The following is a 16,323-nucleotide window of genomic DNA, read 5'->3' on the forward strand; positions in this document are numbered from 1 at the left end:
AACTATTCTCTACAAAAATAAGTTTGGTGAATAGTTTGTTTCTATGATATGCCTTGAAAATATAAAAATTGTGGGCTCTCCAGGAAGGTATCTGACTATATACTGGCTAATCCAGTAAATGAGGAAAAAAAAAGAGAAACCCATGGGTGGATTAACCCATGGGTGGACATAATATGTAAGATGGTAGTGGGAGATTAACTTCAGGATTAACCCATGGGTGGACATAATATGTAAGATGGTAGTGGGAGATAGAATATGTGAATAAGAATTCATGAGTTGGCCTAAGTGTACTCTGTATTTTCGTGCAAACATAGCACTCATAGGTGGCAGACAGGAATTTGAGGATTCTTTCATATGATTAAAATCCCATAACCAAAATCTATTGTCTTCTGCTTTCACAATACAGAACTTTTGGTTGAAGGTAAAATCAGGGTTCAGTAGATGCATGATCTTTGTGGGATCTTACTTCTGACAGTGGATAATGCAAACAAGAAGTATCTTACATAATTGGCAAAGATACAAGTAATAAGAAAAACAAGTGTCCACAGATTCCATTAAACCAGAATCTAGTAACATCTATAATATTTAGAGGAACTACTCTGAACTTCATCTTTACAATGAAGATCAAATGGCATAATCCTTGGGGAAAATAAGCATTGTAAAATTCATTCAGTCATCAGAAAAATGCTGTGCATAATCAGAAGTGCATTCCGTGAGGTGAGAAAGCACATGCCTGAGGCTAGAATAAATGTGATTCTGCAGCACAGACCATCGAGAGACAAGGTGTCTAATAGGAGGAGAAATGGCCACTCAATGCCATTCTGACATGTCTATTCACAAGTGATTCCAATGAATAAAAGATGCAGGAGGCCGGGGAAAGGTGCATATTCACATAAAGAAGAGCTGTTTAGGCTACCATGTATGGGCTACCATGGGTGTAAGAAGTTATGTCACTAGAGACATCAAAGCATCAATGAAACAATCAGTTGTCAGATACTGGGATATTGTATTTTTCATTTTCTGTGTCTGTGAGTGAAATTTATCAGGAAACTCTGAGGGTCCCTTTCATTACTGAGTCTCATTGAGGTCCATAAATTTTCATCTTGTTCAAACCCTATAACTGTTTGATTGCTGACATTCCTGTCACCCTTAAAAGTCCACAAACATTCAAAGGCATCACAGTAAAACAAATCTTACAGGTGCCATGAAAATGTGTTATCCATTCACCTAGGATAAAAAAAAAAAAAAAGCTCTTTCCTAAAATTGTTTCACTTTGATTTTTATACTTTTGACAAAAAAATGAGGGTCTGGCTTTCATTCCTGCAGACTCAGACATCTCATCTCATTTACACAGAAAGGATGAGTCTCCTACTTGGAGCATAACAACTTTATCCATCCTCGTAAACTAATAGGCCAAATTAGTAGTTTCGATTGTAACTGTAATAAGTGTAGTATTGCAGTCTGCTTGACTAGCCATTTCTCTGTGCACAAATGCCCAAAAGAGTAGTCAAATAATAAAAAGAAGGTTATTTCCTGAACAAAGAATCAGAAGAAATAATTTGGAACAACAGACTGTTTCGTGGCATTACCAGCATTCATGGCAAACACGTGGTCTTGCAAACTCTAAGAAACCGGAAGACCATAGGTAGCCCACTCACCCATGCAGACCTAGATGTGCATGGCCCACCTTCACCTGTGTGCCTTTCTTGACCCTAAACTCCCATGGTTGATGACCCTACCCCCATTTATGAAACAGACATTCATTTCTAGTAGTCCTCTACTGGGCGAATAGACCTTCTGCTCATCTTGATGATAACTTTTCTCGTTAAAGTGCCTTGCATAAACTGGTTCTGCTGCTACTTGTGTCTTTCAGGTCAACTTCAAAAGGGCAAGCTCTCATCTGTGGATGATAGAACTGTGCATGTAAAATGTCCAAAAAACTTTATTGATAAACTTTCGAAATAATAGGGGAGTTTGGTTACGAGATCATACACTCACTTGAATTGTTTTTGTTTATGTCAGAAACAGTTAAAAATTAACATTTTAAATTGTAACATATACCAGAATAAAAAAATGAAATACCTAGGATAAAATCCCTGAGTGATTCTCTGTGCAATTCTACTTGAAGATGTTCATCCAACAGAAATGTTGATATATGTTTCCCAAAGGACCTGCACTAGAACACTCATAGCACCCCTGTTTTTATTAGTCTCAAACTACAAACAATCCAACTTCCCAAAGGACCTGCACTAAAACACTCATAGCAGCCCTGTTTTTATTAGTCTCAAACTACAAACAATCCATGTATGTATCAACCATACAGTGTACAAATGAATTGTGTCCTATTCATTCAGTGAAAGACTGTATAGCAAGGAGAATGAACTACAGATAATTACATGGTAAGTCTCAGAATCATCATGTAAAGAGCAAATAGCATATTCTATACTATTTCATTCATAGAAAGTTTAAAAACAGCTTAAACTTACCTATCTTTGGGAATGAATGAATGGTATAATTTGAAGGGAAGGGGATAAATCATATTTTTTAATGTGGTAATGGGTGTGTTCACTTTGAGATCATTTTACCGGTTGGAAATTAATAACAATTTACCAAGTTGAAAATTGTATATTTTGACACTTTTAAAAATGAATGTTAATCCACAAAAACATTTTGAACATGTTAATACTCAAAGCTACTTCAGGTACAATAACAATTAATAACTCAAAGCTACTTCAGGTATCATCTCTCCTAGTCGAACTAATTCATTTAAAAGAAAGAAAACTAGTTCTTTTTTTATTGAGTTATCCTCAATAAAGAAATAGATTAAGCACTTATTTTGAAAGGACTCAGCATTTAGGGAACTACTTCCTGTTTATGATTCCCCAAGTGACTGTGGAAAACAACATAAACAAAAAACAAGGAAAACCTTACTCATTAGTGCCAACTTCTGGGACCGCATGTGTAATATCTCCACAAGAGAAGCAGTCATTAGATTCTGGAAAACTCACCTCTGAACAGAAAACTACCATCCACCGGTGACAGCTTGTGCTGCTCCCAGCTGCTCCCCAGCTACCAGCCCACCTGCTGCAGTGCTACCTGCTGCCGCCCTTGCCATGTGAGCTGCTGCTGCTGGCCTTGCTGCTGTAGCACTCCATGCTGCTGTGGGTCCAGTGGCTGTGGGTCCTGATGCTGCCAGTCTTGCTGCTACCCAGCCTGCAGTCAGACCCCTTGCAGCAGAACCACCTGCTGCTGCCCTTGCTGTGTGACCAGCTGTTGCCAGCCATGCTGCTGCTGATTGCCTAGCCAAAGAATGACCAACTGGACACAACACTTTCTGTTATCTGATTTGTCATTTGGCACAAATTCACATCCTTGACTTTGATGAGAACCAGCATCTTATCACCTAATTTCTGTTATTCATGATTACTTTGAAATGTCTCCCTATATGCTTTTTAATACAATCTGTACCTATTTTATTCCATATTGTGTTGTCTTTTACTGTACAGAATTCCTGATGTAGGAAGTCATATACGCATTGCATACCCTCCATGTGCAGTCTCTGCTAGAGTAAAAAACAAACTTCCGCGAATTATTATCTACATTTTTAGATAAGAAAATATCATTGTGCAATGTCATGCAGCTAATAATGGACAGACCTAGATCCCGGTTGGGGTCTTCTGTTCCTTCTGCAGGGCACCTATGTTTACATATCAATACAAGTGTTAAAGAAATTGAGTACTAAGATCTAGCAAGAAGAGCGATTGATTTTCTACTTCAACAATAAAAAAAATAATCTCTGTTTACAAGTCAGTGTCCCACATCTCAGCATCTGCAGCTCCATGTTAAATAGGAGGGACTGCATTTCAGAGCTTTCATGAAGGTGGGGAACCCTTCCTGTCTCAGGTGCTATCAGGCCACTCATACAATTCATCTGTATCCAATAACTTTTGAAAAGAGAATAAAAATTAACAATTTTTTTTAAATAAGGGAAATTAGAAATGAAAGAAGACATAACAACTGATATCACAGAAATACAATCGATAGCTCGTATGAGACTAATATGAACAATTATATGATAACAAAATTGGACAATCTAGAAGATAGGAATAATTTCCTAGAAACAAAAACTACCAAAAATAATTGGTAAAGAAATAGAAAACCTGAACAGAGTGATGCTAGTAACAAAATTGACTACATAAGAAGAAACCTCCCAAAATACAAAGTCCAGGAGCAGATGGCTTTACCAGTGAATTCTACCAAGCATTTGAAGAAGAATTCATACCAATCTTTCTCAAACTCCACCATGTCATAGAAGAGGAGGGAATATTTCTTTTTTCTAAGGCCAGCATGAACCTGACACCAAAACCAGACAAGGACACCACAAGAAAGTTATATGCCAATATCTCTAATAAAAATATATTTGGAGAAAATCCTCAAAAAATATTAACAAAGAGAATTCAACAAAACATTAAAAGAATCATACTCCATGATCAAGTGGCATTGATTCCAGGTATGTGAGAATGGTACATCATCTGCACGTCAGTGTAATATACTACATTAACCAAATGAAGGACAAATACAATAGGATCATCTCAATAGAGGCAGAAAAAGCATCGAACAAAATTCAACATTCACTTACGCTAAAAATTGCAACAAAGTGGGTATAGAGGGGACACACCTCAATATAATAAAGACCATATATGACAAGCCCCCAGGTAATTTCATACTCAATGGTGATAACCAAAAGGCTTTTTCTCTAAGATCAGGAACAAGGCAAGAATGTTCAATTTCCCCACTCTAATTCCACATGTTATTGCTAGTCCTAGCCAAAGTAATTAGTAAAGAAAGAGAATTAAAGTCATTCAAATCTAAAAGGAAGCAGTAAAATTGATTTTATTTGCAGATGACATAATATTATATAGAGAAAAACCTAAAGATTCTACCAAAAACAAGGAGTTAATATCCAAAATATATAAAGAACTCATACAACTCAACAATAAGAAAGAAACAAACAAACCAATGAACAAATGAGTAGAGGGCCAAAACAGGCAATTTTCCCAACAAGAAATGGAGACAGCCAACAGATATATGAAAATATGCTCAACTCCACTAGCTACTAGGGGAATACAAATCAAAAGCACAAGAAGATACCAGCCAATACATGTTAGAATGGTTATTATCAACAAGACAAGTGATAACAAATGTTGGAGAGGTTGTGGAGAAAAAGGAACCTCATACACTGCTGGTGAGAATGAAAATTGGTAGTCATGATGAAAAATGGTATGGAAGTTTCTCAAAAAATTAAGAATAGGGTTACCATAGGATCCATCAATCTGTCTTCTGGGTAGATAACCCCCAAATTTGAAAACATTTATTCATAAAAATACATGCATCTTTATGTTCATTGCAGCATTATTCACGGTGGCCGAGACAAAAAAACAACTGAAGTGTCCTTTGATAGATGATTGGATAAATAATATGTGTACATATATACAATGGAATACCCCTCAGGCATAAGAAAAGATGAAATACTGCCATTTGTGACAGCATGAATGGATCTTGAGAATACCATGCTAAGCCAAATAAGTCAGATAGGAAAAGTCAAGAACCATATGATTTCACTCACATGTGAGATACAAAACTAAAAGCAACAAGTGAACTAACAAGAAACAATCATACAAAAACTCATAGACAGAGACAACAATATGGTGGTTACTAAGGAATATGGGGGTGGGAGGGTTTAGAGAAAGGTAAAAGGGTCAAATATATGGTGACTGAAGGAGATCTTGACTTCAGGTAGTGAACACACAATGCGATATACAGATGATGTATTATAGAATTGTATGGCTGAAACCTGTATAATTGTATTAAACACTGTCACCACAATCAATTTAATAAAATAAAAAACTATTTCTAAAAATATAAAAAGAACTCACAGAACTCCATCATAAAAACAAACAAACCCAAACAAATTTTTAAAAAATGGGAAGAGGATCAGAAGAGACATTTAGCCAAGAACACATACAGGTGGCCAGGAGGCTCATGGAAAGGTGCTCGACAACTGTAATCATCAGGGAAATGCACATTAAAACCAAAATGACATATCACCTCGCAACTGTGATGATAACGATAATAATAAAAAAGAAACGAGATAACAAGTGTTGGTGAGAATGTAGAGACAAGGGAACCCTTGTGTACCATTGGTGGGAATATAAATAGGAACCACCACAATGGTACACAGTAGGGGGGGGGTTCTCAAAAGTTAAAAATAGGTCTACCTTCTGACCCAGCAATGCCACTTCTGAGTGTTTATCTGAAGAAAACAAGAACACTAACTAGAAAAGATATATGCACCCACATGTCCATTGCAGCATTATTTACAATAGCCAGGATATGAAAACAACCTAAGTGTCCACTGATAAGTGAATGGATGAAGAACATGTGGAATGGACTATCATTCAGACACAAAAAAGAAGAAACGCTTTTCATCCGCCACAACGTGGACCTTGAGGGCGTTATGCTAAGTGATATAAGTTAGGCAGAGAAAGACAAATATGAAACAATCTTACTTGTATGTGAAATACATTTAAAAAAACTAAGCTTATAGATATAGAAAACACTTTGGTGGTGGCCAGAGGTTGGGGATGAGGGTGAGTAAAATGGTGAAGGGGTAGAAGACACAAACTTCTGTTATGAAAAAATTGGTCATGAGAATGTAAGGTACAGCATGGGACTATAGTTAATAATACTTTAATGCATATTTCAAAGTTGCTAAGATAATAGATCTTAAACTTTCTCATCACAAAGAAAAAATTTGTCACTATGAATGCTGATGAAGAGGACCTGATATAAGGACCTCCTGTCCAGAAGAACTGACACGAAGAATGTGACATAAAAGAGCTATCTCAGAGTAGAACACAGGATTAATTCAAGCATAGCCCCTCCCCGTACTCAGAAGTCAAAAATGGCTGCTTGGTCAGCAGCCCCAAGGAAGACAACGAACAAAGGACTCTGGGCAAATCTGCTCTGAAGAACATTTTCTGCTGTTCCCATGAGCCGTGTATGCTCCTTTGGCTGTTCCCGTGGACGTTATCAGCCTGCTCCTATATAATTGGTGCTCCCAAGATACCCAGGGAGCCCGCCTATGACTATGGAAATTGCAACCCTCTAACAGACACTCATTCTATTTAGCTCGACGTCTGTGTCGATCTTTTGGCTGTGAGTGGCTCAGGTGGCAAGAGTCCGGGGCTCAGTTTCTCTCCAGTTTCAACGACAGATGTTAACTAAACTTACTGTGGTGATCATTTTGCATATTTATGATTACAAATCATTATGTTGTACACCTGAAACTAATATAATGTTATGTATCAATTATATCTCAATGAAAAAAGCAGCATAGATACATACCAGTAGAATTCAAAATCTCACATAATGTCAGGGATAGAAGGTGACTCTGCTGGTAGTGAATGTTGAGACTCTGTTCTCTTCTTTTTACTACTAATGACTCCATACTTTACTGCGACATGTAATTTTACTCACATACGTGTAACTGGAAGACAGAAAGAATGGGGCAGAAAAAGCATTTAAGAATTTATGGCCGACCACTTTCCACATTTATTGAAAGATTAACACAACATAAGATTTATAGAGCAAAAATACTTTGGCCAATATAGTAGCTCACTGGTCTGCCTCAATTGATAAAACAAAGTCTGTGCAAGGTAGGCTGTCTCACATGGATCACTGACTCAGCTGGAACATTAACGGATCGATGCTCTGAAACCCAGAGCACTGCTTCTGCCCCTACTCTCCCGTTTTGGTCTGATTTGTATATGAAAACCCATGTGCCTCCTGTCCTCTACCCAAGTGTCTCCGGTAGACTGGGACACACGATTGAGTAGGTGGCCATAGACAGACACGTGCTAGAGCCTCGCATCAGACTGTCTGGGGGCTCACACTCACACTCAAGCACAGCTTTGTGAAACACAGAACCCAGCAGCTCCTGAGCTCTCAGGGCACTTGACACCTAAGTGTGGCTAAAGGAGCAAAGCTGAGAAGGGACAGCTGTTCTGACTTTTTCTTATCCAGCAAGAAGTATCACATGACTACATGATGTCACATGACCAGAAATGTTGCTGAGAATGATTCCTGTCTGTCTCGTTTCTGAAAATCATTCTTAGGTAATGTTCTCAATTAAGAGAAAGATCAAACAGTAATTTACAGAAGCCTCAAAACACAAAGGGAACAACTTCCTCCTTGACAATTTCCCAGTGACTACAAAAACACTGTAAACAACAACAAGGAAAGTCCTGCTGATTGGTCCCAACACTGGGGGTCCAGGGTATAAAAACCTAAGAACAGAAGGGGTCAGTAGAATCTGAGAAACTCACCTCTGAACAGAAACTCACCTTCCACCCCTGACACCATGTGCTGTTCCCCTTGCTGCCAGCCCACCTGCTGCAGGACCACCTGCTGTCGGCCCACTTGCTGTGGGTCCAGCGGCTGTGGGTCCAGCTGCTGCCAGCCTTGCTGTCGCCCTTGCTGTGTGTCCAGCTGCTGCCAGCCTTGCTGCCGCCCAACCTGCTGTCAGACCACCTGCTGCAGGACCACCTGCTGTCGGCCCACTTGCTGTGGGTCCAGCGGCTGTGGGTCCAGCTGCTGCCAGCCTTGCTGCCGCCCTTGCTGTGTGTCCAGCTGCTGCCAGCCTTGCTGCCGCCCAACCTGCTGTCAGACCACCTGCTGCAGGACCACCTGCTGTCGGCCCACTTGCTGTGGGTCCAGCGGCTGTGGGTCCAGCTGCTGCCAGCCTTGCTGTCGCCCTTGCTGTGTGTCCAGCTGCTGCCAGCCTTGCTGCCGCCCAACCTGCTGTCAGACCACCTGCTGCAGGACCACCTGCTGTCGGCCCACTTGCTGTGGGTCCACCTGCTGCAGGACCACCTGTTGCCGGCCTAGCTGCTGCTGCCGCCCTTGCTGTGTGTCCAGCTGCTGCCGCCCTTGCTGTGTGTCCAGCTGCTGCCAGCCTTGCTGCTGCTGATCACCTTGTCAAAGAACCACCATCTGTGCACAATACCTTCTGACTTGCCATTTTGGAAAAAAACTCACATCCTAGACTTTGTCGAGAACCAGCACTCTCTTCCATTATTTCTGTGACTCATTTGCTTGTTAAAAGCTTCTGAATCAGCTTGGTGGAGTGCAGAGGACTTCCCCCAATTTTTTCCTCCCGTGTATATGGACCATGTGCGAGCTTCGCGCATCTTCTATATGTAGTTATTGTCTTGACTTTGACTTTGAAGTGAGGATCATCCAGTCCCTTTAAGTAACTTAGTCAAACTAATTCTCATAACTATTTAACAGGTTTTGCAACTGATCAATCATCTTCATAATCATATTTTATTTTTACAGTACTCGTGGTTCTTGTATCAGACTTTCTTCTTTTAGGATCACTTGGACCTTTCTTTGTATATGTAGGTATCTTACTTATGTGTTTCTTAATAAATTCTATACCATAATTCATCCATACTGTGTTTGATTTATTGTAAAGAATTCCTGATGTAGAGATTTAAATACATATTGCATACTTATATGTATTATTGATTCTGAACATCAAAATCATCCCCACAATAATTATCTCCATTTTCAGAAAAAAAACACAAACACATTTCTTTGTGCAGTATCACATAGCTGATGTGGACAGACTCAGATCCAGGATGTGGTCTTGTGTTCCTGCTCAAAGGTACTTAGAGATTTATATCTCAAAGAAGCAGAGGTCTGAGCTTCAGGTAACTAGGCCTTTGGCAAGCTGTGGTAGCCATCATTGCTAGTTAAGGTTGTCACTGGGCGTGGACATACTGTGAGACACTCCAGTGAATCCCTGTGTTCCAGATGTATTCCCCCTGCTCTCTACCTCTTCACCTTAACTGTCACTCATCCAAGAGTAACTGCTTTCTCTGCCTGTTAGGGTACTGCCATGAGTGGTCCAAACAGACCAGATGATAGTTCTAATTAGATTATGTCCCCTGACAAAAATGTGCCTTTCATAGGAGGAAAACCTCTAATCCAGAAGATCTTAAAGCTATGGGAAGCAGAGATTCCCGTGTCACTGGGGGTTAACATGAGAAGGTCACTCCTTCTACACATCACTTTCTGAACCCATGTTTATTACCAATTGTGGATATCTGTGGTCCTACGTACACATCAACCATTTGATGCCCAGTGGATTAAGGGAGATTGAGGTCTCACATTCAGGAGACCTTATCTCAAAACCGCAGGTTGTCATCTTTAAGTTCGTGTCACTGCTGCACATCTAAGAGGCCATTCCGATTTTTTCATCAGGCCAGCATTTCTGCCATGTGATGTATGGTAGGACAAGAAGATCCATGGTCATGTGCTATTGACCTTGTTCATCATAGAGGGCATCGCTTCGTCCAAAGCGATGCCAACCAAATACTATGACAATAATACTAAAAGCTGGTGGATAGTACTACAGACAATTCCACTTGCAAAACATGCAATCCTAGTAAGACATGCTGCGTTTTAATGTGGAAGCGAACACTTGGCTCCATGTGGGGTCGTTAGTTTCAGGAGTGAGGTTATCAGTAAGCGCTCAACACCATTCTCTGATTTAAAGCATATAGACAAATATATGGTAGCTGAAGGAAACTGGACTTTGGGTGGTAAACACACAATAGAACATACAGATGTCAAATTGTAATGTACACCTGAAAATTATATAATTGTATTACCAATGTTATCCCAACAAATTTAGTAAAAAATAAAATAAAAATAAAATAAAGCATATAGAGGATGTGCAGAGATTTTATGCAAATACCGCACCATTTTATGTAAGGGACTTGAGCATCTGCAGATTTTGTTACCTGTGAGGGTCCTGGAACAAATCCCCTGTGGATACTGAAGGATGACTGTATGTTCTGTATGACTCTAATACCCATAATCAAGATCTAGCGTCTTCTACTCCCACAATATAGAGCATACGTCTGAAGATAAAGCATGTGCATTGTCTTTGAGGGATCTAATAAAGAAGAGACAATGCAAACTAGAAGTATCTTACTCAGGTGACACACATAAAAGTAATGAGGAATGAAGAGAAATGTCCATATATTTCACAGAACTTTTATTCCACTGAAACAGAATCTAATACATTTGGAATATACAGTGCAAGTACTCTGAACTTAATCTGAACAATAAAGATGTAGTTGGCAAGGTCAGTGACAAGGGTCTTGGCGGAGGGGCAGGTGGAGATGTGGAGGGCCAAGTTCATGCAGTCATCGGGGAAATGCTGCCCTTAGTCAGAAGTGAGGTCCATGAGGTGGGGAAACATACGCCAGCGACAGGAGTGAAAGGAATGTGACTTTGCAGCACAGAACATCAGGGGAGAGTTTGTTTTATGAGGGAAGAAATTTCTTAGCAGACTTTCTTCTTTTAGGATCACTTGGACCTTTCTTTGTATATGCAGGTATATACTTTCTTTGTATATACTTACGTGTTTCTTAATAAATTCTATACCATAATTCATCTATGGTATAGAATTTATTATTTGCCATTCGAACTATCTAAAACAAATGATCCTAATGAGGACAAGATGTAGAGGACCCCAGAAGGGATAGATGCTAATGCGGGGAAGCCCTGTTTACAGGAGATGTTAGCAAGTACTATGGGCCACCAAGGCTGGGAACTCACATGATTGTAGGCCGCTATACATCAGCTAAGCCACCGGTTGGCAGCTATTGGGATGTTGTAGCCCAATTTTATCACAGGACCCTAAGGGTCTTTGCCATTCCTGAGTGTCTGTGAAGTCCCTAAACATCTCTGTCCTGTTCAATCAGTATAACTGACTGATTGATTGCTCATATTGTCATTCTCTGAAGTCCACCCGTATTCAAAGGCATAACATTTTTAATGACAAATGTATGCTCATATGAAAGAAGTTATCTGTTCAACTTGGGGGTAAAAGGAAACTGTCTTCCATTACCTTAACAAACGTACTAGAGCTGAACTTCATTCTCGAAGATTTAAAAATGGGATCTGATTGACATAGAAAGGGCGAGCCCGCATCTTAGGACATAACAATTATGTCCAAAGTTTAAAAACCAAGACGGCGATATATTAATTATAATATTAAGTGTAATACTGAAATTTTCATAAATCTTTGAAGCCAGTCGTTTCTCTAGACATGCATGCCTAAAGAGAACTTGAAGAATAACAAGAAGGTTATCTTTGAACAGGAATCAGAAGAGGTAAGTTAGAAAGACCAAATATTTAGGGGCATCATATGCATTCATGTTTCAAAAAAAAATAACAAGTCTTCTTTAAGAAAGTAGAAGACACAGATAAAATGTCCCTGTCCCCTGTGTACCGCTGAGCTGTGTCATGCAACCTCTCTGCACGTGCAGCTCTACTGACTCTAAACTTCCACGGTTGACTGCCCCACACCCAATTAATAAATATGCATTCATTTGTACAAAATCTTAAACCAGGCCAGAGTCACCTAAATTACTAAAGACACATACTTTGTTTACGACTCCATTTATTCCTGCAGAAACCTGATGGAATATGATATATAATCATGAAATATTTTAAATTATCAATTGATAGCCCCAGTAGCAGCTATTATGCCACATGCAGAGTTTTTACTAAAACAGATTAAGAACTTCTGGTCTAGAAAGACAGTGGAAAGTAGAAATACTCCCAGTGAATGGAACTGTGAGCAGTACACATGATTATAAATTTCGTTCAGAAGAAAAATGGACAAGGACGTGGTTCCATAGTGTAGCAGTTAGCAGGTCTGCTTTACATGCAGAAGGTCCTCGACTCACACTCCAGTGGAGCCATGGTCCATGGTCTAAGGCCATGCCACCCTGAACAAGCCCGATGTCTGATCTTGGAAGCAAAGCAGATTCAAGCCTTGGATGGGAGAACACCTAGGAAGACCAGGTGCTATAGACAGAAATAATAATAAATAATAATAAAAAAAGAAAAATGGACAAGGAAATGGTGTTTGTGAGCTGTTGGGAAGGGGTGAAAAGCTTGGTTGATTGGTCTGAGACCTGGAAAATTTAAGATTGAAAGATTAGAGATATAGAGACTTGGAGAAGAATCATGGAGATATACCTTGGTGTGTAGGACAGAAAGTGTCCTTCCTCGTGCCCACATAATGCCCACCCGAGAGTGCCCACCACTGGAAGGCACTGACAACCAGGAGTTTGGAAGGATGCCTCGTCAGGTGCCCCAGTACTTGCACAAGAGAGTGTGGACAATGTAACTATGGTGGCAGGGACAGAGGCTTTGTCTGCACCAAGAGCATGAGCTCTCTCTCACCATGGCTGCCTCTGCTGAATGTGCTATTTGTCAGCAGTAGAGACTGATGTCAAGCCCTTGATATGGTAACATCCCTCATCAAAACTAACCACACCACATGGCAATAAGTTGCCTTAACCCTGGGGGTCACAATATACGGTCTAAGTTTTGCAGGGAATTACATAATTCCTATTTGATCTAAAAGAGGTGCTCAGGAGAAGGAGGCCATACAAAGATTTGATTTACCTGATACCAAAGAACAAGTCCCAATGAATGAGCCTCTTTCTCATGACGACATGACGGATGCTCAAAATTATTTGATGCAGATGAATTGCAGGAGGGGCTGGTCAGAGCCAGAGACAAAGAAAGTTTCCCTGCATTTATGAGAGCTCTTAAATGCAGTCACAGCTCCCCTGAGTGCAACTCGCTGCTCTTCTCACTGAACAGCAGCTGCTCCCTGACGTGTGCGATCCCGATGTGGGAAGAACTTTGTAAACACAAATGTTGTCTGTAGATACAAGGGAGCATTCCTTCCATCATTCGAGGAGGCGCTCACATGCACATCTTGCTGGTGTTCAGTCCCAGTTTCGTCTCTCCTTCTCTTGATATGTGTGTGTCACTGCCCTTGAGAGGAGCGGGACCTGGTGTTCGACCTGTGTCGGTCCATCGTTAGCTACGTTACCCAGGGAAACTCTCTCATCTGAACAGGTGGCGAATATAACATGACGGAGGCTGTCAAGAGGTGCAGAATGAAAAGGCACATGGGACGCAATAAACGTGTAGGTCCCTATATCAGAAATATAGGTAAAAATTTTCGCATCTACAGAGACAATTCAAAATGAGGGAAAACGTAAAGATCTTAATTTAGAGTCAAAGCAGAGACCAACACTCCATGTTGAAGATGCATGAAGCTGGCACATGATCCACAAGAAACAAAGAAGAAAAGAATCAGAGTGATGTCCTCCCCAGCCTGTTGAGCTGATTCACAACCTTTCATCATGTATATATGTACGTATGTATGTATATATGTATATATCTCTATCTGTATGTATGTGTGTATATATATTTATTTTTATTACTAAATTTATTGGGGTGACCATAGTTAATAAATTATATAGGTTTCAAGCATATAGTTCAGTAATATAGCATCTGTGTATTGCATTGTGTATTTAAATTTAAATTTAACCCAAAGTTAAATTTCTTTCTGTCATCATACATTTGACCCCTTTATTCTCATGTACCCTCCCTTCCCTCTGGCAAGCACTAAATCGTTGTCCATGTTTTGTTTCTCTTATTTGTTTGTTGCTTTCAGTTTTATATCCCAGAGATAAGCTTTTAAAAAAGCACATGAGTCACAGAAATTTTGGTGACAGCATGCTAGCTTTCAGCAATATTTGTATGTGAATTTGGTTCCAAAATGGGAAATCAGTTAATAGAAGGAATTATATGCACATGATGGTTCTTAAGCTGGGGCGATCAGCAGCAGGAAGGCTGGCAGCAGCTGCACACACAGCCAGGGTGGCAGCAAGTGGTCTGGCAGCAGCACATGGTGTCAGGGATGGAAGGTGAGTTTCTCAGATTCTGATGACTCCTTCTATTCTGGAGCTTTATACCCTGGACCCCCAATGGTGGGACCAATAAGCAGAACGTCTCTTTCTGTTATTCACGTAGTTTTTGTAGTAACAGGAAAATGGTGTTGAGTGCTTATCGATAATATCACTAATGAAACTAACCACCCACATGGAGCCAACTGTTCTACATCAGACCACTTCCACATTAAGCAGTAGCAATTATTCCTTACTAGGATTGCATGTTTCACAAATGGAATTGTCTTCCCTGTGTGCAGTACTATCCACTGGCTTACAGTATTATTGTCATAGGATCTGGAGAGCATCACTTTGGACCAAGGGAACCCCCCTCTATGATGAACAAGGTCAACAATAGGCACGTGACCATGGATCGACTTATCCTCCCAAACAACACATGGCAGAAATGCTGGCCTGATAAAAAACTGAAATGGTCTCTTACATGTGCAGCAAAGACGCCGATTTAGAGGTGACAACCTGTGGGATTGAGATGTGGTCTTCCGAATGTGCTATATACCTTGGTCCAATGGCCATTATGTGCTTGAAATATACATAAGATCACAGACACCAGAAATGGTAGTAAACATGGGATCAGAAAGTGAAGAGTAGAAGTAGGAGTTACCCTCTCACATTAAACCCTAGAGACGTATGTGGAAATCTGTACTTCTCATTCCATTATGGCTTGAAAACAGTCCTGGATTGAAGGTTTTACTCCTATAAATGGAGTAAAACCTTTCAGGGGACATTACAACTATCTACAGCTAATTACAACTATCATCTGGTCTGTTTGGACCACTCATGGCAGTACCCTCACAGGCAGAGAAAGCCCTGGATGAGTGACAATTACCGTGAAGAGGTAGAGAGCAGGGAGAATACATCTGGAACACAGGGTTTCACTGGAGTGTCTCACAGTATGTCCACGCCCAGTGACAACCTTAATAGAGTAATGACAGCTACCACAGCTTGCCAAGGGCCTAGTTACCTGAAGCTCAGACCTCTGCTTCCTTGAGATATAAATGTAACTGCCTTTGAGCCAGAACACAAACTTTGTCCCGGATCTGAGTCTGATTATTATTAGCTATATGCTATTACACAATGAATGGGATTGTCTCTGAAAATGCAAACATGAATTGTGGGGGCTTTTATGATGCTCGGAATAGATAATGCATATAGTATACATTATGTATTTAAATCCTTGTATCAGAAATGTTGTACAATCAATTAAACACAATACAGATGAATTATTGGATTGAATTTATTAAAAACCACATACATAACACAACCGTATCAATGAATACAACTCAAAATAATCCAAATAGAAGAAAGCCTGCTACGAGAACCATGAGTACATTAATACAGAAATATCATTATGAAGATTATCGATCCATTGCAGAAACCTATTCAAAAGTCAGGAAGTTTAGTTTTC

At 40.0% G+C, this 16,323-nt stretch overlaps 1 protein-coding gene across 1 annotated transcript; it reads left to right on the forward strand.

The window, feature by feature from the left end:
- Positions 1–931: 931 nt before the first annotated feature.
- Positions 932–9,031, forward strand: LOC107196582 (keratin-associated protein 9-1-like). Its single transcript, XM_025041593.1, has 4 exons — positions 932–1,028; positions 1,874–1,923; positions 3,197–3,282; positions 8,422–9,031. Exons 1-4 carry the CDS (start codon positions 932–934, stop codon positions 9,029–9,031), a joined length of 843 nt encoding a protein of 280 aa, XP_024897361.1.
- Positions 9,032–16,323: the final 7,292 nt, after the last annotated feature.

The sequence above is a fragment of the Pteropus alecto genome, unplaced genomic scaffold (assembly GCF_000325575.1).
Source record: "Pteropus alecto unplaced genomic scaffold, ASM32557v1 scaffold98, whole genome shotgun sequence".
NCBI lineage: Eukaryota > Metazoa > Chordata > Mammalia > Chiroptera > Pteropodidae > Pteropus > Pteropus alecto.

Bases quoted from the DNA above. Each gene is read 5' to 3' on its own strand.
- LOC107196582 (XM_025041593.1), top strand. From the start codon at position 932: ATGGGTGTAAGAAGTTATGTCACTAGAGACATCAAAGCATCAATGAAA. The intron at 1,029-1,873 runs GTGAGTGAAATT...TGTGTCTTTCAG, and splicing joins ATTTTTCATTTTCTGTGTCT to GTCAACTTCAAAAGGGCAAG. The intron at 3,283-8,421 runs ATGCTGCTGCTG...CACCCCTGACAC, and splicing joins GTGACCAGCTGTTGCCAGCC to CATGTGCTGTTCCCCTTGCT.